At 46.1% G+C, this 24153-nt stretch overlaps 1 protein-coding gene across 1 annotated transcript in view; it reads right to left on the bottom strand.

Moving 5' to 3' along the window:
- The window catches only part of LOC126161254 (reversion-inducing cysteine-rich protein with Kazal motifs-like), a 480526-nt gene that overhangs the window by 37406 nt on the left and 418967 nt on the right, over positions 1–24153 (bottom strand). Inside the window, exons 14-15 of the mRNA XM_049916994.1 lie at positions 16142–16299; positions 1697–1824 (exon numbers count right to left, since the gene is read on the bottom strand). Of these exons, the coding sequence (XP_049772951.1) occupies positions 1697–1824; positions 16142–16299 (286 nt within the window). The remainder of the gene's footprint in view (positions 1–1696; positions 1825–16141; positions 16300–24153) is intronic.

The following is a 24153-nucleotide window of genomic DNA, read 5'->3' on the forward strand; positions in this document are numbered from 1 at the left end:
ACAAACTTTCGAAATTACAGTAGTTACAATTTTCAACAACAGATGGCGCTGCGGTCTGGGAAACTCTATAGTACGATATTTTCCACATATCCACCATGCGTAGCAATAATATGGCGTAGTCTCTGAATGAAATTACCCGAAACCTTTGACAACGTGCCTGGCGGAATGGCTTCACATGCAGATGAGATGTACTGCTTCAGCTGTTCAATTGTTTCTGGATTCTGGCGGTACACCTGGTCTTTCAAGTGTCCCCACAGAAAGAAGTCACAGGGGTTCATGTCGGGCGAATAGGGAGGCCAATCCACGCCGCCTCCTGTATGTTTCGGATAGCCCAAAGCAATCACACGATCATCGAAATATTCATTCAGGAAATTAAAGACGTCGGCCGTGCGATGTGGCCGGGCACCATCTTGCATAAACCACGAGGTGTTCGCAGTGTCGTCTAAGGCAGTTTGTACCGCCACAAATTCACGAAGAATGTCCAGATAGCGTGATGTAGTAATCGTTTCGGATCTGAAAAATGGGCCTATGATTTCTTTGGAAGAAATGGCGGTCCAGACCAGTACCTTTTGAGGATGCAGGGACGATGGGACTGCAACATGGGGCTTTTCGGTTCCCCATATGCGCCAGTTCTGTTTATTGACGAAGCCGTCAAGGTAAAAATAAGCTTCGTCAGTAAACCAAATGCTGCCCACTTGCATATCGCCGTCATCAATCCTGTGCACTATATCGTTAGCGAATGTCTCTCGTGCAGGAATGGTAGCGGCGCTGAGGGGTTGCCGCGTTTGAATTTTGTATGGATAGAGGTGTAAACTCTGGTGCATGAGACGATACGTGGACGTTGGCGTCATTTGGACCGCAGCTATAACACGGCGAACGGAAACCCGAGGCCGCTGTTGGATCACCTGCTGCACTAGCTGCGCGTTGCCCTCTGTGGTTGCCGTATGCGGTCGCCCTACCTTTCCAGCACGTTCATCCGTCACGTTCCCAGTCCGTTGAAATTTTTCAAACAGATCCGTTATTGTATCGCTTTTCGGTCCTTCGTCTTGTTGCAACAACACTGTGTTCTAGGCGGTGGAATTCCAACACCAGAAAAATCCTCTGTTCTAAGGAATAAACCATGTTGTCTACAGCACACTTGCACGTTGTGAACAGCACACGCTTACAGCAGAAAGACGACGTACAGAATGGCGCACCCACAGACTGCGTTGTCTTCTATATCTTTCACATCACTTGCAGCGCCATCTGTTGTTGAAAATTGTAACTACTGTAATTTCGAAAGTTTGTCCGCCTGAAAATGTACTGTTGTCCCAAGCATATTGCAACAAACGGTGGATTTCTATCGCTGCTCGTTTAGTTTTTATTGCCGTTTCAAATATACCGGTCATTTTTGAAACACCCTGTAATAACTTTTATTCTAAATGTAACTGTACGAAGTATCCCAAGTTCGTATTTATGTGAAACGTAATGATATATCTGTGTGGAATCTGACGGATATTTTGAAAATATAATTTTTGTACTTGTGCGCCTAAGTTAATATTCACCCCAGGTTTCTGTTTTCACTCACGTAACAGATACGGTCATGTGAAATCGGCTGAACCTTTTTGAAACACTTTGTACAGTCAAGGAACACACAAGAAAATATTGAAGAATACTTAGCGTAATAAGTAAGGTGATAACAGAGAGAGAGACTCACGAGGCAGGGCCCGCGGTAGGCGAGCGCCTTCCAGTAGTGCAGCAGGAAGCACAGGCTGGGGTGCTCCTCGCCCTCGGTGTCGCAGACGGGGTCGTGTGGCCGACTGCTGCACGACTCCACCTTCTCCACTGCGGACACACGACGGAAGAGCAGGCTGTTGTGAGCAGGCTGACATGTGTGCCACGGTGTCGTGGGCTTTCCGACCCGTGACGTTAACGTTGCGTTTCCGACCACAAATGTTCTACAGTGAAACGAATACCCTCAGTTGCATACAGGCGTTGATGTAAGTCAACGGGGACAGTATAAAATGCGTGCCCCGACTGGGACTCGAACCCGGGATCTCCTGCTTACATGGCAGACGCTGTATCCATCTGAGCCACCGAGGATGTGTCCAAAAGAACAGATATCATCTTCATACATTTATAGAGTTAAGGCTCAGCGGCCATTTGACCATCTTCTTATGTGCGGATGCACAAACAGTGCCCGAACTCTTACGGGAATCGGCAGTAAGGCCGCGAGTAATGAGTGTGATGGGCAGGGGCACTATGAATATAGTGCGGGACGATAAGTTGCGAATGTGGGTCTCACGCGTGGCGTGCCAGAGATACGTCCCTGAAGTCGCACTATTCTGTGTGTCCTCGGTGCCTCAGTTGGATGGAGCGTCTGCCCTGTAAGCAGGAGATCCCCAGTTCGAGTCTCAGCCGGGGCACACATTTTCAACTGTCCCCGTTGGCTTATATGAACTCCTGTATGCAGCTAAGGGTATTCATTCCACTGTAATTTCATTCTTACGAGCTGCACGTTCACAGATGGACATGTCCGAAAGAACAGATACCATCTTCATATATGCAAATATTTTAGCCATTGGTTTTCCGACTGGCGATGTAAGCCCCAATAGTGAAGAGAGGTTCTGCCGATCGTTTTGTAACAAGACATTCCTTCAGATTTCATCCAGGCATACGATTGGCCATACAAGTAGTAAAGAGGCACGTTCAAAATTTGTGTCCTTTATATTTTTAATTTTTTGTCATCTCTTTTCTTTCTACAACAATACTGCACCAAATGTTAAAACTTTTGTCTTGTTCTGTGAATTATAATTTCTCACTCAATCTCCTGTAACAAACCAACATCATCTTGAATCACTCGACACTTTACATATTCTTAATAGGGAAAAGAGACCTAAATACGATACCAAAATACAAAATGTACGTTTATTTTTTGAAGAAAATAAGGAACTGTTAGGAAAACATTTTAAATTGTAGGAACTATACGATCCTTCAACCTGTCACTGTATTTGGAATGAAATTTTCACACTACAGCGGAGTGTGCGCTGATATGAAACTTCCTGGCAGATTAAAACTGTGTGCCGGACCGAGACTCGAACTCAGGACCTTTGCCTTCCGCGGGCAAGTGCTCTACCACCTGAGCTACCCAAGCACGACTCACGCCCCGTCCTCACAACTTTAATTGCGCCAGTACCTCGTCTCCTACCTTCCAGGCTTCACAGAAGCCCTCCTGCGAACGTTGCAGAGTCGTGCTTGGGTAGCTCAGTTGGTAGAGCACTTGCCCGCGAAAGGCAAAGGTCCCGAGTTCGAGTCTCGGTCCGGCACACAGTTTTAATCTGCCAGGAAGTGTCACTGTATTTAATTCTTTAAAGTTACATATATATAGACAGGAAAAATACACTCCTGGAAATTGAAATAAGAACATCGTGAATTCATTGTCCCAGGAAGGGGAAACTTTATTGACACATTCCTGGGGTCAGATACATCACATGATCACACTGACAGAACCACAGGCACATAGACACAGGCAACAGAGCATGCACAATGTCGGCACTAGTACAGTGTATATCCACCTTCCGTAGCAATGTAGGCTGCTATTCTCCCATGGAGACGATCGTAGAGATGCTGGACGTAGTCCTGTGGAACGGCTTGCCATGCCATTTCCACCTGGCGCCTCAGTTGGACCAGCGTTCGTGCTGGACGTGCAGACCGCGTGAGACGACGCTTCATCCAGTCCCAAACATGCTCAATGGGGGACAGATCCGGAGATCTTGCTGGCCAGGGTAGTTGACTTACACCTTCTAGAGCACGTTGGGTGGCACGGGATACATGCGGACGTGCATTGTCCTGTTGGAACAGCAAGTTCCCTTGCCGGTCTAGGAATGGTAGAACGATGGGTTCGATGACGGTTTGGATGTACCGTGCACTATTCAGTGTCCCCTCGACGATCACCAGTGGTGTACGGCCAGTGTAGGAGATCGCTCCCCACACTATGATGCCGGGTGTTGGCCCTGTGTGCCTCGGTCGTATGCAGTCCTGATTGTGGCGTTCACCTGCACGGCGCCAAACACGCATACGACCATCATTGGCACCAAGGCAGAAGCGACTCTCATCGCTGAAGACGACACGTCTCCATTCGTCCCTCCATTCACGCCTGTAGCGACACCACTGGAGGCGGGCTGCACGATGTTGGAGCGTGAGCGGAAGACGGCCTAACGGTGTGCGGGACCGTAGCCCAGCTTCATGGAGACGGTTGCGAATGGTCCTCGCCGATACCCCAGGAGCAACAGTGTCCCTAATTTGCTGGGAAGTGGCGGTGCGGTCCCCTACGGCACTGCGTAGGATCCTACGGTCTTGGCGTGCATCCGTGCGTCGCTGCGGTCCGGTCCCAGGTCGACGGGCACGTGCACCTTCCGCCGACCACTGGCGACAACATCGATGTACTGTGGAGACCTCACGCCCCACGTGGCCCCACGTGTTGAGCAATTCGGCGGTACGTCCACCCGGCCTCCCGCATGCCCACTATACGCCCTCGCTCAAAGTCCGTCAACTGCACATACGGTTCACGTCGACGCTGTCGCGGCATGCTACCAGTGTTAAAGACTGCGATGGAGCTCCGTATGCCACGGCAAACTGGCTGACACTGACGGCGGCGGTGCACAAATGCTGCGCAGCTAGCGCCATTCGACGGCCAACACCGCGGTTCCTGGTGTGTCCGCTGTGCCGTGCGTGTGATCATTGCTTGTACAGCCCTCTCGCAGTGTCCGGAGCAAGTATGGTGGGTCTGACACACCGGTGTCAATGTGTTCTTTTTTCCATTTCCAGGAGTGTATTAGGTTGACTCATAAGTTCGTCTTGCGCCTGCAAACCCCGCACCCGCCGAGCCTCCCGGCGGAACACATTTGCATAACCGCCCCTACGACTTAGAGGTCGACAGCCTGATGCGTTACTGGATATGTCAGTGTGTGTGTGTGTCAAATAACAATGAAATGAATACCATAGGCTGCATACAGGCGTTGATATAAGTCAACGGGGACAGTTGAAAATGTATGCCTAGGCCGGGACCCGTAACCGGGATCTTCTGCTTACAAGGTAGATGCTCTATCCACCTGAGCCACCGAGGACACAGAGAATAGTGCGACTGCAGTAACTTATCTCTGGCACGCCTACCGTTAGACCCACATTCCCAACTTATTGTCCCGCACTTTATTCATAGTGCCCCTGCCTATTAAACTCATTCCTTGCGGCTTTTTTGCCGATTGCTGTAAGACTTCGGGCACTGTTGGTGCATCTGCACAGAAGAAGATAGTCAAATGGCCGGTGAACCTTAACTGTACATATATATATGACGAAGGTATCTCTTCTTTCGGATATGTCCGAAAGAACAGATACCATCTTCATATATATATATATATATATATATATATATATATATATGTGTGTGTGTGTGTGTGTGTGTGTGTGTTTGTGCCTGGCGTTGCATGGAACAGCGTGAACGTGTGTTTAGAAGCTATAGAAAGCAAGATGGAACATTTCCGGCATGATATTCTGGTTTACTACCATAAGGGGAAAACCGTCTCACAGTTCCAACATAAAATTTGTGCTGTACATGGGCACGATGCAATAACGGTCCAAGCACGTCAAAAGTAGTTCAGTCGTTTTCGAGCTGTCAGTCTTGCCCTATCAGACAAATCTCGGTCTGGAGGGCCAACGGTTACGGTCGTGGAAAGGCTTAATGACGTGATAGTCAGCCGGCCGTTGTGGCCGAGCGGTTCTAGGCGCTTCAGTCTGGAACCGCGGGACTGCTACGGTCGCAGGTTCGAATCCTGCCTCGGGCATGGATGTGTTTGAGGTCCTTAGGTTAGTTAGGTTTAAGTAGTTCTAAGCTCTAGGGGACTGATCGCCTCAGATGTTAAATCCCATAGTGTTCAGAGCCAGTTGAACCATTTGAACGTGATAGTCAGCAAACCACATATGACAACGCGGGTGTTGATACTGGACTTAAGTGTCGTTCAAGCTACTGTAGCCAGGAACTTGAAGAAGCTGGGTTACGTAAATATTCGAGATCTATGTGCTCCTTAGAAAATGAGTGAAGCGAATTTGATTCAACGGGTGTCCATCTGTGACTCCTTATGAACACGCATACAGGATGTTCCTTTTCCGGAACGGCTGGTAACTGGAGATGAGAAGTGTAAAACAATGCCCGGAGGAGGAAATCGTGGCACAAGGCAGGACAGCCACCAAATTGGTTCCTAAACCAGTGCTGCATCCGAGAAAGGTTCTGCTGCACATCTGGTGGTACTGCAAAGGCGGCCTGCATTGCGAACTTCGTCCGAGAAATACGGTTCGCAGTTGGATCGTCTCAGGATAGCCATTGATGAGAAACGACAAGACCTGAGACACGATGTCGTCTTTCACCACGACAACGCCAAACGACATATCTCTACGGTGCCCCATCAAACGATGCGTTGCTATGAGTGGGATATGTGACCTCAACCGCCTTCCTCGCCAGACACTGCCGCTTCCGACTATCTTCTATTCCGTTCCGTGCAGAATTTCCTGAATGGCAAACGTCTTACTTCCTTGAAGGACTGCAGACTGAACCTCGAAGAGTTCATCAACCTGAAAACCCCCACATTTTGGAAGAATGGTATTTATAAGGTTTCAGAGAAATGTCAATATATTGTCGGCAATAATGGTGTATACTGCAGACAATAAACAGTCTGTTTACGAAATAGATCAGCCTTATTTATCTCTATTGTACACGTCACTGCGTAAGCAAACAGACAGGCAACCACTCTGTCGCAGCATTGCTACGGGGATGCGTGTTCCCGAGCATTCTTTGTGACAACCCAATAAAAACAGTGTATCACTTCTTGTGCTGAAATTCTTAAATATGATGCGGCTGGTCCAAAAATGATATATGTGCAATATTGTTACGTACAGTGAAGGTGGAAGATTGAGGACTTCAGCAATGAGACAGAGAACACACCGAACGATGGTACGTGTTATTGGGATTTTCCTGTTTTCATGTGGGGGTTTATTTGACGGATATTTATACCATGAAACTTAAGTCACAGTGGAATACTAAAATACTTTCACTTTCTTTTACTATTCATAATACTTTAAGTCAAACTGCAAAGAGGAGGAACTGTTAAAATTTTGCTTCATATACAGGGCTATTACAAATGATTGAAGCGATTTCATAAATTCACTGTAGCTCCATTCATTGACATATGGTCACGACACACTACAGATACGTAGAAAAACTCATAAAGTTTTGTTCGGCTGAAGCCGTACTTCAGGTTTCTGCCGTCAGAGCGCTCGAGAGCGCAGTGAGACAAAATGGCGACAGGAGCCGAGAAAGCGTATGTCGTGCTTGAAATGCACTCACATCAGTCAGTCATAACAGTGCAACGACACTTCAGGACGAAGTTCAACAAAGATCCACCAACTGCTAACTCCATTCGGCGATGGTATGCGCAGTTTAAAGCTTCTGGATGCCTCTGTAAGGGGAAATCAACGGGACGGCCTGCAGTGAGTGAAGAAACGGTTGAACGCGAGCGGGAAAGTTTCACGCGTAGCCCGCGGAAAATTGGCTCATGCCACAACTGGAGACCGACAGCGCCGACTTCTTCTTTCAACAAGATGGTGCTCCACCGCACTTCCATTATGATGTTCGTCATTTCTTAAACAGCAAATTGGAAAACCGATGGATCAGTCGTGGTGGAGATCATGATCAGCAATTCATGTCATGGCCTCCACGCTCTCCCGACTTAACCCCATGCGATTTCTTTCTGTGGGGTTATGTGAAAGATTCAGTGTTTAAACCTCCTCTACCAAGAAACGTGCCAGAACTGAGAGTTCGCATCAACGATGCTTTCGAACTCATTGATCGGGACTTGCTGCGCCGAGTGCGGGAGGAACTTGATTATCGGCTTGATGTCTGCCGAATCACTAAAGGGGCACATATCGAACATTTGTGAATGACTAAAAAACTTTTTGAGTTTTTGTATGTGTGTGCAAAGCATTGTGAAAATATCTCAAATAATAAAGTTATTGTAGAGCTGTGAAATCGCTTCAATCATTTGTAATAACCCTGTACTTACATCATTCGGTCAAAACTGCGTTACACAGTCACAATAAATTATTGCACAACATGGAAAAGGATATTTGCTACAGGTTTTTAATTCCAATTAAAATCTTAAATCTGTGCAGCTGATACTGCAAGATGTAGCATTTCTGAAACTTCCTGGCAAATTGAAACTGTGTGCCGGACCGAGACTTGGACTCGGCACCCTTGCCTTTCGCGGGCAAGTGCTCTAATGACTGAGTTACTCAAGTACGACTCACGACCTGTCCTCACAGCATCAGTTCTGCCAGTATCTCGTTTCCTACCTTCGAAACTTCACAGAAGCTCTTCTGCAAAGGAGACGAGGTACTGGCAGAATTGAAGCTGTGAGAACGGGTCGTGAGTCGTGCTTGGGTGACTCTGTCAGCAGAGCACTTGCCCGTGAAAGGCAAAGGTCCCGAGTTCAAGTCTCAGTCCTGAATACAGTTTTAATCTGCCAGGAAGTATCATATCAGCGCACATTCCGCTGCAGAGTGAATATCTCATTCTGTATCATTTTTTATTGCACATATCCGCATAACATATAAACGTTTTTCTTGTGAATCTTTTTCAGACGAGAAAGAAATGCTGTGTGCGTTACTGCACTTCCAACTAGAAATCGAATAAATAGTCACTTCATTCTGTTTTTCTACAGAGGGATCCCTGTGTGCTAAATGGACATCTTCCACTAACAGAGATGATTTCGAAGTGTGCCATGAAGCAGTATTTTGCATAAAGAATTTCACAGAAACTTATATTAAAAGAGAACAAAGAATGAAGACGAGGGGCAGCTTTGAACTTGAGTTACCACCCCCATATCAACAGCCTCACGAAATCAGACCCCTCGTATCTGAGTGTCAAGTTGCCAAAGAATAGGCATTAGACACATCGATCTATTGCAGTTCAGGCACAGTGCATTATTAATGATGAAATAAATTCACAGATTTCAAGGCAAGAGTTTGTTCTAAGCAAGTTCGAACATGGAAGCTGAAGATTCTTTTGTTGCATTATATAACGTGTGTTTTGTAGAATGTATAGCAATAATGTTTGCATTAATGACAATATTTGAAAATTTTACAATGCAAATGATCACAAATAATTTTCCAGTTGATCGTAAGGCTTTACATCATACTTTAGGCAAAGAATAAGGATGTTATCAGTCGACAGACTTCGACAGTACCGAATGTTCTTCACACAACAGATGGCAGTGCAAGAGCCGTGAAGAAAAATATGAAATCATTGGCCACGTCTTCCCCTACTGCACTATGCTGTGCGTTACGAATCTAAATTTGGTAAGATGCCTCTTCCACTGATACGTTATTTTACGACATTTCTATTAAGTCGTTTTCTTATCTGTCTGTACGGTACCAGTTTTGCAGTTGATTTAAACTAAGCTCCCATAGAGCGAGAGAAGAGAAATTTTGAACATATCTCATACGTAAACCATAATGCAATATTAACTTGCTTTTTTGTCCGGTGCACGGCGAAGGGTACTTTGCTTATCCCCGGCATTTCTCGGTGAGCTAAGGACTTCTATCTTTCAGTGTAGCTAAGAACAGGAAGACAAGGGATTACAACTCATTTTCTTGACTGGTGAGTGGAAGAGGATGCTTCGCACACCACTGCCTTTTATCTCTTATTCTGTGGTAGTCGCGAATGGTTCTCGAAAATAACGATTCCTGATAAGCCTTTGTATAGCTCAAATCTTTATCTAATTTCTAACTCCTTGGTATTTTCACGAGACTTTCGTAGGAGAAAGCAATATGTTGGCTGAGTCAGGGGAAGACAAAATGAACATGGAATGTGCCACATGTTTCTGTTGTAATCGCATCAAAATGTTCGAAACTAACTAAAAAAATTCACACACACAAGATATTAGCAGAGAATAATTATTTAAATAAAACTGTATCATTAATACGAGGGTTGTCCAGAAAGTAAGTTCCGATCGGTCGAGAAATGGAAACCACAGAGAAAATCCGGTGAAGCTTTGCACAGATGTGTTGGGCAGTGTCTCTAGTACGCAAATCGATAGTGTGACTTTGGTCTTTTCAGTTTTGAGTGAACAGTGAGCACTTAAAGATGCATAGGGAATAGCGTCTCCCACCACGTGTGAGGGCCTGGTTAGAGATTTCGCCTGTGTCATGCAGCCCACATAACACAACTGTCGAGCAGTTCCTTCTTCATGCCAATTCTCGGCCGCACACTGCAGGGGTAACGAAGACGCTCCTGCAGCGTTTCCGATGAGGAGTGTCTGACCACCCACAATACAGTCCGTAATTGGCTCCCCCTGGGTCCCATCTCTGCTCACAAGAACCGCTGGCTATGAAGACAAAATTTTTCCACGGACAACGAGCTGCAGGCCAGTGCAGATAACTGGCCAAAAGCATAGGCGGCTGCTTTTTATGACCAGGATATTGGGAAGTTGATACAACAATATAACAAAACTTGACGTTGGAGCGGCGACTATGTAGAGAAGTAGGTGGGAGATGTAACTAACTGTCGCAAATAAAACGTTTCTGGTTTTCACTGTAGTTTCCATATCGTGACAGATCGGAACTTAGTTTCTGGACGACCCTCGTATACGGTCTTTTTCAGACCAAAATGTATGATTTATTTTTTCTTTTTAAGGTTTGTTTATCAATTCGTGTTGACTGTATAAGCAAATTTCCGTGATAGCTCTGTCTGAACATGTGCTTATTCCACAGCAGAACAGTTGAACGAATGACTTTCGAGCCATGGTTTGTAAAAAATTCTTTACATAAAATATTACAGCCTTTCGGTATAGGACCGTACCTTACCTATTGTTGTGTCCTGCGGTCTGCAGGAAAAAGAACTAACGGTCAGTTTGAACACTCTTTATTACAAATAAACAAAGAAGCGCCTTCTTGGCATACACTGTTTTAAATGCAAGAACAGCAAGAAAACCCACAACTCTTGTGGTGGCAAACCAAATAAGGAACGAAGACAATGGAAGACTGACCAAAATCTACTCTACACAATGCAAAATACAACGTGCTACTACAATGCTACACCGAGTGAATACAATACTAGGGCCGGTGTAATTACTGGCGAGATCTGTTCCTAGCGGTTGCTAAACACTGCCGACCTGACGGCCTAGGCGTGCTTACAAAGCCAGGTTGGCGGAGTGCTACATAAGTCATATGAGTTCTGATTCGTGGAACACTGTCACATGTTGTCTTGAGAAGTAGTTCCGTGTTTATTTGGAAAGTCTGTTAATGATTCTGTCCGCTGGCGATGTTTCTCACCGCGCTCCTGAAAAGGGGTCGGCTACCCATCTTGCATGTCGATTGTGCGGGCCCTCTAACAATAAGGGGCCGCTGCAACACCTATTATTTTCCAGAATGAGATTTTCGCTCTGCAGCGGAGTGTGCGCTGATATGAAACTTCCTGGCAGATTAAAACTGTGTGCCCGACCGAGACTCGATCACGGGACCTTTGCCTTTCGCGGGTAAGTGCTCTACCATCTGAGCTACCGAAGCACGACTCACGCCCGGTACTCACAGCTTTACTTCTGCCAGTATCTCGTCTCCTACCTTCCAAACTTTACAGACTCTCTCCTGCGAACCTTGCAGAACTAGCACTCCTGAAAAAAAGGATATAGCGGAGACATGGCTTAGCCATAGCCTGGGGGATGTTTCCAGAATGAGATTTTCACTCTGGCAGAAGTGAAGCTGTGAGTACCGGCCGTAAGTCGTGCTTCGGTAGCTCAGATGGTAGAGCACTTGCCCGCGAAAGGCAAAGGTCCCGAGTTCGAATCTCGGTCGGGCACAAAGTTTTAATCTGCCAGGAAGTTTCATATCAGCGCACACTCCGCTGCAGAGTGAAAATCTCATTCTGGAAACATCCCCCAGGCTGTGGCCAAGCCATGTCTCCGCTATATCCTTTCTTTCAGGAGTGCTAGTTATGCAAGGTTCGCAGGAGAGCTTCTGTAAAGTTTGGAAGGTAGGAGAATGGATACCGGCAGAAGTAAAGCTGTGAGTACCGGGCGTGAGTCGTGCTTCGGTAGCTCAGATGGTAGAGCACTTGCTCGCGAAAGGCAAAGGTCCCGAGTTCGAGTCTCGGTCGGGCACACAGTTTTCATCTGCCAGGAAGTTTCACGTATTATTTTCCCATCATTCCTTCTGTAGGTAATCTGATGACACCCAACACAGGCTAAACAGGTCATTAGCAATATTTCTGCAACGAAGACTGTGTTATCCAAAAATAGTCCACATACGGTTGCTGCACCAGTCTGCCAGATGGAGCAGGAGACCCAAATTGCCTGTTGGTTTCTGTCTCGCGTTCTTCACCCGACGTTTGTTTGTGATTATTCTGACGTTTCGCCAGCACGACTCGCTGGCGTTTTCAATGCTTCACCCTCCACTGCTCGTGGTGGACTGGAGTCGAGTTCGTGGTGCAGATTATTGTATGTACCTGGCGCGCCAACATCTGAGTTCTTTTCCGTGGTCATTACTGCTGCAGTTCTCCTGTTGCTACCTGCAACGGTCGGTAACTGCAGTATGGGAATCCATGATCCACTTTCCTACATGCTTTCTTCTTTTTTGTTGATGCTACTGACACTTTTGTGTATTTCTGTAGCTTCCATGAACAGGTGGGTGTGACACTTCTTCTCTACAGCAAGAACTTATGTGTTGGCCAGTGTCACTATGTGGTGGGTCTCACACAGAACGTGCTCCGCCGGGCAACTTTCCAACCTGTCCCACCCTGCAGTCCTGTTTGTATTCGGTGAATCTCGCATTGTCGATCTCCCACTTATTCTAATATAGACTTTTTCAACATGTACCTGAAGTGGGAGATCTTTTTACGGAAAGTATGAAATAATTTCTCGTAGTCCGCTACAGATTCCTAAAGTCATTCAGAGCCCTAAAAATTCTGACTGTCAGCTTGTAATAACTATGAGAATATTAATTAGCTCTGACCTGAAACACGTGGGGCACATGCAATACATAAGCGATGCATAAATACACTCCTGGAAATTGAAATAAGAACACCGTGAATTCATTGTCCTAGGAAGGGGAAACTTTATTGTCACATTCCTGGGGTCAGATACATCACATGATCACACTGACAGAACCACAGGCACATAGACACAGGCAACAGAGCATGCACAATGTCGGCACTAGTACAGTGTATATCCACCTTTCGCAGCAATGCAGGCTGCTATTCTCCCATGGAGACGATCGTAGAGATGCTGGATGTAGTCCTGTGGAACGGCTTGCCCTGCCATTTCCACCTGGCGCCTCAGTTGGACCAGCGTTCGTGCTGGACGTGCAGACCGCGTGAGACGACGCTTCATCCAGTCCCAAACATGCTCAATGGGGGACAGATCCGGAGACCTTGCTGGCCAGGGTAGTTGACTTACACCTTCTAGAGCACGTTGGGTGGCACGGGATACATGCGGACGTGCATTGTCCTGTTGGAACAGCAAGTTCCCTTGCCGGTCTAGGAATGGTAGAACGATGGGTTCGATGACGGTTTGGATGTACCGTGCACTATTCAGTGTCCCCTCGACGATCACCAGTGGTGTACGGCCAGTGTAGGAGATCGCTCCCCACACCATGATGCCGGGTGTTGGCCCTGTGTGCCTCGGTCGTATGCAGTCCTGATTGTGGCGCTCACTTGCACGGCGCCAAACACGCATACGACCATCATTGGCACCAAGGCAGAAGCGACTCTCATCGCTGAAGACGACACGTCTCCATTAGTCCCTCCATTCACGCCTGTCGCGACACCACTGGAGGCGGGCTGCACGATGTTGGGGCGTGAGCGGAAGACGGCCTAACGGTGTGCGGGACCGTAGCCCAGCTTCATGGAGACGGTTGCGAATGGTCCTCGCCGATATCCCAGGAGCAACAGTGTCCCTAATTTGCTGGGAAGTGGCGGTGCGGTCCCCTATGGCACTGCGTAGGATCCTACGGTCTTGGCGTGCATCCGTGCGTCGCTGCGGTCCGGTCCCAGGTCGACGGGCACGTGCACCTTCCGCCGACCACTGGCGACAACATCGATGTACTGTGGAGACCTCACGCCCCACGTGTTGAGCAATTCGGCGGTACGTCCACCTGGCCTCCCGCATGCCCACTATACGCCCTCGCTCAAAGTCCGTCAACTGCACATACTGTTCACGTCCACGCTGTCGCGGCATGCTACCAGTGTTAAAGACTGCGATGGAGCTCCGTATGCCACGGCAAACTGGCTGACACTGACGGCGGCGGTGCACAAATGCTGCGCAGCTAGCGCCATTCGACGGCCAACACCGCGGTTCCTGGTGTGTCCGCTGTGCCGTGCGTGTGATCATTGCTTGTACAGCCCTCTCGCAGTGTCCGGAGCAAGTATGGTGGGTCTGACACACCGGTGTCAATGTGTTCTTTTTTCCATTTCCAGGAGTGTAGTTCACTACCTTACTATGGCTTTAAATACCGCCTGGTGCATGAATAATTTACCTCTTCACTGTTACCTACTGCATGTACTGTACGTTTTCCGTTTTAAATCTTACAAGAATTTTCATAGCTATTACATGCTCACAATTATTAATGAGGATTGCCTGTATGGGCCTAGGAGAAATTCTTTTATATATTTTAGACCAATTTAAACAAAATGGTATTAAAAATTCATTTTTAGTTGAATATTTATTTCATGGAATCGCCCTCTGAAACCGTGTAGGTACTTATGAATAACCCTGTATTAAATATAAATACCGTAGCTACCTGTCTACCCGCCAGGGTAGCCGAGAGCGCTAAGGCGCTGTTTCATGGACTCGGGTAGGCGCACCAGCCCCGGATCGAATCCGCCCGGCGGATTAACGACGAGGGCTGGTGTGCCGGCCAGCCCGGGTGTGGTTTTTAGGCGGTTTTCCACATCGCGCTAGGTGAATACTGGGCTGGTCACCACGTTGCGCCTCAGTTACACGCGTCGCAGACATTTGAAACACGTTCGCAGTATTTCACGATTTACACTAGATGCGGGCAACTGGGGTACACTTATTCCATACCGGGCGGTATGGGGTGGCGGCCGGAAGGGCATCCAGCCACCCATAAAACTAACCTTGCCAAATCCGTTGTAACCACGCCGACCCTGCCATCGCTGCAGGACTATGGCGTAAGTGAAAGACAGAAAGAAAGTAAGCCACCTGTCTATTGGTATAGAACATGAGACTCGGAACATACTCATTTCTATTGAAGGACTGTATACCTAGACACTGAGCGAGGTGGTGCAGTGGTTAATACACTGGACGTGTTTTAGGAGGACGACGGTTGAAAACTATGTCTGGCCATCCAGATTTAGGTTTTCCATGAGTTGCCTAAATGCCAGGATAGTTCCTTTGAAACGGCACGTCCGATTTTCTTTCCCATCCTACACAATATTCGAGCTTGTGCTCTGTCTCTGGTAACCTGTAAGTCATTGGGACGTTAAACTCAATCTAACTTCCTTCTTCCCTTGTATACCCAGACCATGATTACAACTAGAAAACATTCACTGTCTGACTCGGATCAAACGTCGAGGTACATCACGTCGAGGTACATCCCTGGACAAATCACTTTCTGAGAGCATTGCCAGCGAAGGTCAAAGTGTAGGGGTTGAGTCCCAGTGCAGGACTTAGGTTTAATCTGCAAGAGAATTTCAACATCAGCTCACAGCCAGATTTAGGTTCACTATGAGTTCCCTAAATGCCAGGATAGTTCCTTTGGAAGGGCACAGCCGATTTTCTTTCCCATCCTCGACAAAATTCGAGCTTGTGCTCCATCTCTAGCAGCCTGTCTACCGCTGGGACGTTAATCTCGATCTAACTTCCTTCTTCGCTTGTATACCCAGACCACGATTACCAGTGACTCGGATCAAACGTCGAGATACATCCCTGGACAGATCACTTTCTGAAAGCATTGCCAGCGAAGGTCAAAGTGTAGGGTTTGAGTCCCAGTGCAGGACTTAGGTGTAATCTGCAAGAGAATTCCAAGACCAGCTGACATTCCGCTGCAGTGCAGCAGATTCACACTGGAGAGCTACGGCAGCGCATCGGCGGCGGCTACTGACCGCAGTGGTGCTGTCGGCAGGCGTGGCGCGGCGCTCCTTCCAGGCACGCCCTGCGCAGCGGCACGCAGTGCTGGCCGCGGGGGCACGCGTGCCGCGAGCAGGGGTCACGCTCCGGGCACGCGCCAGCCTCCAGTTCGCCGTCGCCGGCGCCCGCACACCTGCAACACCGGACACCCCGTCTCAGCACACAGGGAGCACGAATGCGAGACACTCACTAGACTGCCTCGCGTGTATCGTTTGGTGGGACTCCTAGGCTACGGCACAAGTTCGGTGCTGAACACTCATCTTCTTGTAACCAGATTTTCTGGTCGTAGGTGTTGTAGGTTAAGTGTGGGAGAGATGGATGTATTTTTTCATCATTACTAACTTTACGACAAGAGCGGGTATACAATGTACAGGGCTACTACAAATGATTGAAGCGATTTCATAAATTCACTGTAGCTCCATTCATTGACATATGGTCACGACACACTACAGATACGTAGAAAAACTCATAAAGTTTTGTTCGGCTGAAGCCGCACTTCAGGTTTCTGGCGCCAGAGCGCTCGAGGGCGCAGTGAGACAAAATGGCGACAGGAGCCGAGAAAGCGTATGTCGTGCTTGAAATGCACTCACATCAGTCAGTCATAACAGTGCAACGACACTTCAGGACGAAGTTCAACAAAGATCCACCAACTGCTAACTCCATTCGGCGACGGTATGCGCAGTTTAAAGCTTCTGGATGCCTCTCTAAGGGGAAATCAACGGGTCGGCCTGCAGTGAGCGAAGAAACGGTTGAACACGTGTATCAGAACATGCTGGAAAATTGGCTCATGCCACAACTGGAGACCGACAGCACCGACTTCATCTTTCAACAGGATGGTGCTCCAACGCACTTCCATCATGCTGTTCCGCAGTTCTTAAACAGGAGATTGGAAAACCGATGGATCGGTCGTGGTGGAGATCACGATCAGCAATTCATGTCATGGCCTCCACGCTCTCCCGGCTTAACCCCATGCGATTTTTTTCTGTGGGGTTATGTGAAAGAATGAGTGTTTAAACCTCCTCTAGCAAGAAACGTGCCAGAACTGCGAGCTCGCATCAACGATGCTTTCGAACTCATTGATGGGGACATGCTGAGCCGAGTGTGGGAGGAACTTGATTATCGGCTTGATGTCTGCCGAATCACTAAAGGGGCACATATCGAACATTTGTGAATGCCTAAAAAAACTTTTTGAGTTTTTGTATGTGTGTGCAAAGCATTGTGAAAATATCTCAAATAATAAAGTTATTGCAGAGCTGTGAAATCGCTTCAATCATTTGTAATAACCCTGTAAAAGGCATATTCCTATACACATAACTAGGTCTAGATTGGGTCTTAGCATCTATTCCACAATGCCAGGTCTTGTAAGCGATGACATCTCGGTCGGCGAATGATTCCAATCCAGGTAGCGAGGAATTCTCACATCGGACGATAGCGAGAGTAAACTATCCACTTCCAGTACTCCCTGTGGCAACATCAAGACTGAAATTAACTCGACATCCACGGAAAAAAATCGGTCCATTCAATATGACACTTTGTACTGTTCCATCCCCCTTACTTATCGACCTTAATGACAGTGAAAAATTAAAGCGCGTGTACCTAATGGAAATTTGGGAAAAGCAATCGTCACCGAAGTTAATTTGTCGGTAAAGAGGGAGGAAAGGGTTATATCTAAATGAAAGGAAAAATGCAAATGAAATTGGTGGAAATTAATTTTGAAAAGGGGTAAAGTTAATAAAGAAAGTAAATGTGCGGTCGTTACGTTAACAATTCATTGGCGTTAATTAGATATTTGAGATTTGGGGAAAATTACGGTCGCCAGTCCCATGGACAACTACTATAATAACTGAAAATGAAAGATTAATGCACATATAATTAGCACTAAAAGCGTGGCAACTGAAGGTTGACATGTGTTGTGTGAAAACTCAATGTTTGTCAGAAATAATAAATTTCGCTACACTCTGACTTAATTTAGCAAAAGAATTAATAAAACCCGAAAATTGAAAGTTAATTTAGTGACTGAAATTAATAGTGAACTTTGTTGCTGAAGCACTATGAAATTCAATAAAATAAGGTTAGTCTTGGGCTACCTGAAAAATCATTTCAAAAGCTACTTGAATCTACGCAATTTATAAATAAGAGATTTAACTTTAAACTTGAATTAAATGATTCTGATTAACAAAAGTAAAATTTAGTACGTACCAAGCTAAGCTGCAGTCACAGGTAAGCTAAAATATGGTAGCAAAACTCGCACTCTTAATTTGTGCTTGTGTAATCTAAATATTGTAGCCAGCTATGAATACTTTACCTGAACTTTGAAATTAATGCAGTGAAATGGAATGATATTACTTTACTGCTGGCGTTTGAATTTCAACGACACTCGGGTTCATTCCGGAAAAAGAAGGGACCCTGCTAGGTAATGCAATTGGGACAATGAGCAACAAAGGTTCATGCTACGTTGCTGTAATTTAGTGAGAAAAATTTAACAGTTTGAAAAGCTGAGGTCTGCCATACAGTTCTAAAACTTTACGTGCTTCCAGTCTTCCTTGTTGGTTGAATGAAGCTTTGAAGTCGTCGGTCGAGGAGGTGGCGACAGTCACTCATTGTCGGCCGTCGCTGTTGCAGAAGCTGGATGTCAGCGCGCCTTCTTCTCGACACTGTCACCAGGCGAAACGGGCTCTTGATGTGCGCCAGCTAATGCTTCCCGTCCGCGACACCGTGTCAGAAACTATCAGAGCAAGTCGAGCGCAATTGCATGCTGACAAAGCCCGAAAGCGCGGCAACTCGCGGGAGCGCCACACAACACACCCGCTCCACTGCCCTACTCCAGCCAGACCCCCCTGCCCACGCTCCATGCGGCAGCGTTACACTACCAAAGATCCTAAACACTTTGGTTCTCCACACGACCTATCGATGTAGTCGTTCGATAGCATAGCTTTCCCTAGGCCAGACCCAGCGAAAAAATACAAATAATATTTACAAAACTATTCTATTATACATCGACATAAATGCATATATATATAGTAAAACAATTACAATATATAAAGACACAGAAATGTCAATTCTTCAGGTAACAAATAAAGGAAAAGAATTTATACTACAAAAGATGGAAATAGAAGGATATGCATTTCCGGCGTTACACCATTTGTGCCAAGTTTATTGTCGAGGCTAATTATGTGTTTGTAGACAGTCATGCGATGGCGACGTTGACGATACACACGTCGACGAGGCATAGTGCTTCAATGCTGTTGCAGATATAACTCAGTATAAAAGCGGCCAACGCAGACTAGCGGAATCATTCCGCTTTGAGCTATATCAGCAACAGTATTGAAGCACTATGCCTCGTCGACGTGTGTATCGTCAACGTCGCCATCGCATGCCTGTCTACAAACACTTAATTAGCCTAGACAATAAACTTGGCACAAATTGAACAACACAAAGTGTCATATTGAATGGACCGATTTTTTTCCGTGGATGTCGAGTTTATTTCAGTCTTGATGTTGCCACAGGGAGTACTGGAAGTGGATGGTTTACTCTCGCTATCGTCCGATGTGAGAATGCCTCACTACCTGGATTGGAACCTTTCGCCGACCGAGATGTCATCGCTTACAAGACCTGGCATTGTGGAATAGATGCTAAGACCCTATCTAGACCTAGTTATGTCTATAATAATATGCCTTTTACATTATATACCCGCTCTTTTCGTAAAGTTAGTAATGACGAAAAACTTGCGTGTTTTTCAACTTCTTTCTTTTGCGTCTGTTTGTATACAGTGTGATACACTGAAGAGCCAAAGAAACTATTATAGGCATGCGTCTTCAAATACGGAGATCAGTAAACAGGCAAAATATAGCGCTGCGGTCGGCAACGCCTGCACAAGACAACAAGTATCTGGCGTATTTCTTACATCGGTTACGGCTGCTACAATGGCAGGTTATCAGGATTTAAGTGACTTTCAACGTGGTGTTGAAGTCGGCGCACGAGCGATGGTACACAGCACTACAGAGGTAGCGATGAAGTGGGGAGATTTTCCCATACGACTATTTCGCGAGTGTATCGTGAATATCTGGAATCCGGAAAAACGTCAAATCTCCGACATCGCTGCGGCCGGAAAAAGATCCTGCAAGAACAGGACCGACGACGACTGAAGAGAATCGTTCAGCGTGACAGAAGTGCTACCATTCTGGAAGTTGCAGCAGATTTCAAACCTGGGTCATCAACAAGTGTTAGCGTGCGAACCATTCAAAGAAACACCTTCGATATGAGCTTTCGGATCCGAAGGCCCACTCGTGTACCATTGATGACTGCACGACACAAAGCTTTAGACCTCGGCCGGTCTATGTGGCCGAGCGGTTCTAGGCACTTCAGTCTGAGACGCGCGACCATTACGGTCGAAGGTTCGAATCCTGCCTCGGGCATGGATGTGTGTGATGTCCTTAGGTTAGTTAGGTTTAAGTAGTTCTAAGTTCTAGGGGACTGATGACCTCCGATGTTAAGTCCCATTGTTCTCACAGCCATTTGAACAATTTTTTAAGCCTCGCCTGGGCCTTCAACACCGACTTTGCACTGTTGATGACTGGAAACATGTCGTCTCGTCGGACAAGTCCCGTTTCAAATTGTTTCGAGCGGATGGACATGTGCGGGTACGGAGACAAACTCATGAACCAATGGACCTTGCATGTCAGCTGGGGACTGTTCAAGCTGGTGGAGGCTCTGCAGTGGTGTGGGGCGAATACTGTTGGAATCATATGGGACCCCTGATGCGTCTAGATACAACTCTGACAGATGACTCGTACGTAAGTATCCTGTGTGATCACCAGCATCCATTTTGAACACCTGCATCCATTCATGTCCATTGTTCATTCCGATGGACTTGGGCAATTCTAGCAGGACAATGCTACAGTCCAAACGTCCAGAATTGCTACAGAGATGCTCCGGTAACACTCTTCTGAGTTTAAACACTTTTGCTGGCCACCAAACTTCCAGAGATGAACATTATTGAGCATATCTGGAATGCCTTACAACGTGCTCTTCAGAAGAGATCTCAACCCCGTCGTATCCTTACGGATTTGTGGACACCCCTGCAGGATTTATAGTGTCAGTTCCATCCAATACTACTTCAGAATTCAGTCAAGTCCACGCCACGTCGTATTGCGGTACTTCTGCGTGCTCGCTGGGGCCCTGCGCGATATTAGGTAGTTGTACCAGTTTCTTTGGCTCTTCAGTGTGTGGAAAAATTAAAATATACATGAGTGATGCATCTCACCCATAGGTGTATGGAGGAGTTGGAGCAGTGTACTGGTAAAGATGGACCACATAAAAATGGCTACACAAGAAGAAAACAATCAACTGAAATTTTATATTTTGGCTTGAATGTATTATAACGAATACAGAATTACTATTAAAATCTTAACTACAGAACAGTTTCATCAATTTATTATAAATCTTGACTGAACACTGTCTTTTCTAATAATTTGTTGGTTTTGATCAAGCATTAGCCTGTATTTCTCTCACCACTGCGGCTACAATTATCACCAAATGTTGACAATCGTGAACAAGCACTTAACCCAATCGTAATTCTTATTTGTTTCATAACAGATTTCACCACAGGCAATACATTCATCCTCATCTAATACATCAAAGTTATTTTCCTCAACTTCTAAAAAGACTCCACCTGATGATCCTATTTGCAGTATTTTTCCTATTGAGCGTCTTCACTCTGCTTTTCTCTTCACTAGTATTTTCCTTTGGTGATCACTTTATGCCATTTGTTTGTTCCCTTTTTACGTATTCCTGTTTACTTTACAGTTTCAAGGTTTCGAGCAGAGTTTATTCCTTTGGTTACAGTTTATTCCTTTGGAACAGTTGCTGCCTTCCTTTCAAAATTCGCGGTTTTATCAATAGCAGGAACAGGTGGCATTTCTTCGGAACCTTTTTCTTTTGTCTGAAGTAGCTCAGGAGTGGTCAGTTTTGAGGTGGTAATCTTGAAATTTTTAGTTGTAGCGGGAGTGGATGTTGAAGCTGTGTCAGTGAATGAATTTGGTTTGTGCAGATAAATCTGCTCTTTTGGTGTATTTGGGACCAGTAGGTTTTTTCATGGACTTAGTGGTGGTCGATTTGCGTGTTTGCAAGATTCTGCTGTTGTATTTGTTGGCACAGACATATTTTCCGACAAATGAGTACAGTCAGAGACTCTGACCATCTCCCTTGTGAATATTGCACACGTCTTGAAGCTAAATTTACTTGTGCCAGATTTCACTCACAAGTAGTCCATGTCTCTTGAATAACACTTGACCATTTCTCCAGATTGTCTAGGAGAGATGGGTCGCCACGACTTCTGTCAGTAGGTAGCGAACTCGGTGTCCATTTTATATTAGTTTCATGTCTACAGATTTGTGAAGCTCACAGTATTAAAAGTCGTTCGATATTGAGCAAACTAAGTCTTAATACTAAAATTTTGTAACCAGACGATAGAACTTTTCGGTTAACCAGAAGACAGAGTATGATTTTCCTCCATAACAAACACGAAAATGACAGCAACACTTCTGCACCACATATGTTCACAAAAGAGCTTCCTTGAAAATAGCGCCGGCCAGTGTGGCCGATCGGATCTAGGCGCTACAGTCTGGAACCGCGCGACCGCTACGGTCGCAGATTCGAATCCTGCCTCGGGCATTGATGTGTGTGGTGTCCTTAGTTTAGTTACATTTAAGTAGTTCTAAGTTTTAGGTGACTGATGGCCTCAGCAGTTAAGTCCCATAGTGCTCAGAGCCATTTGAACCATTTTTGCAAATAGCGTGAGCTGCTCTACAGCGGCACATTTGTGAAATATGCCAATGGTCCGTCTCACCTAGTGGTCCAACTCTCCAGGACTTACCCTATCTGTTAGAAATTCTTTGGAAATGTTTGGTTTGAAATTGAATGACTCTCAAGAAAAGAAAGTGATGTTAGGTACAAAATTCCGATTGTCTACATTATGGCCAGATATCGTCGTTATTGCAATGTCTTACAAATTTTTACTGGCCCTCATAGGGCACTGATTTTACTATGTTCATAGATTCCACTTAGACAAATAAATAAGGTGCAATACATTTTTATGTAGTCAAAGATTTGGGACATGATTGTACTGGGAGCAGTAGCGATCGCAACAACCGCAGTGACTTCCACTTGAAACGTCCCCTTAGAACCTAAAAGTTTGTGAGTGCACAAGTGGTGGTTTATGGACTTGCTATATTCTCCGCAAGACTCTTCGATGGTGAATGTGCACCTGCACAGTCGCAACAGATGGCTGCTGGCCGTCTCTACATGGACTACAGTGGGTCTGCATCTTTGATGGCCCACCAATACCGTTATTTCTACAAGGACTGCAGTGGGTCTGCACCTCTGGTGGCCCACCAATACCAGAATCTCTACCAGGGCTACAGTGGGTCTACTCTGTGATGACCTACCTGCCAATATTCATCAACTTCGACTGACTCTGCGGTGGGTTTGCTCTGTTGTGGCCCATTACCTGTCTGTATGTCAAGAGTCAGCACTGTCTTTCCGTTGGAAGTACAACACTACTTCATTAAGACTGCATGGAAATCCACTATTTCTGTGTGCAATTTCTTTTACTAATGAGACTTTGTGAAAAAAAACTGTAATTACTATTATGATGAATGATCAGGACTATCTTTGTGGACTGTGAGAAAATTTTAGCTTTTGACCAACATTGTATCAATAAGTGTGTGCATTTGATATCTTTGTTATTGTAATTATGAAAAATTTTATCAAATCATTATTGGCCACTGCCCAAAACAATTTGTAAAATTTTTTGTGGCGAGCTTGGGGGCTATGTAAGTAGGCTGTTTAGGTTTTCTTATCGGCAACGTTACGTAGCGCTCGGTATGAAAATCACTCGCTGTGCTGTGTGCAGTCTGTGGCTAGCTTGCATTGTTGTCTGCCATTGTAGTGTTGGGCAGCGGCAGCTGGATGTGAACAGCGCGTAGCG

Source organism: Schistocerca cancellata, chromosome 2, assembly GCF_023864275.1.
Source record: "Schistocerca cancellata isolate TAMUIC-IGC-003103 chromosome 2, iqSchCanc2.1, whole genome shotgun sequence".
In the NCBI taxonomy this organism is placed as follows: Eukaryota; Metazoa; Arthropoda; class Insecta; order Orthoptera; family Acrididae; genus Schistocerca; species Schistocerca cancellata.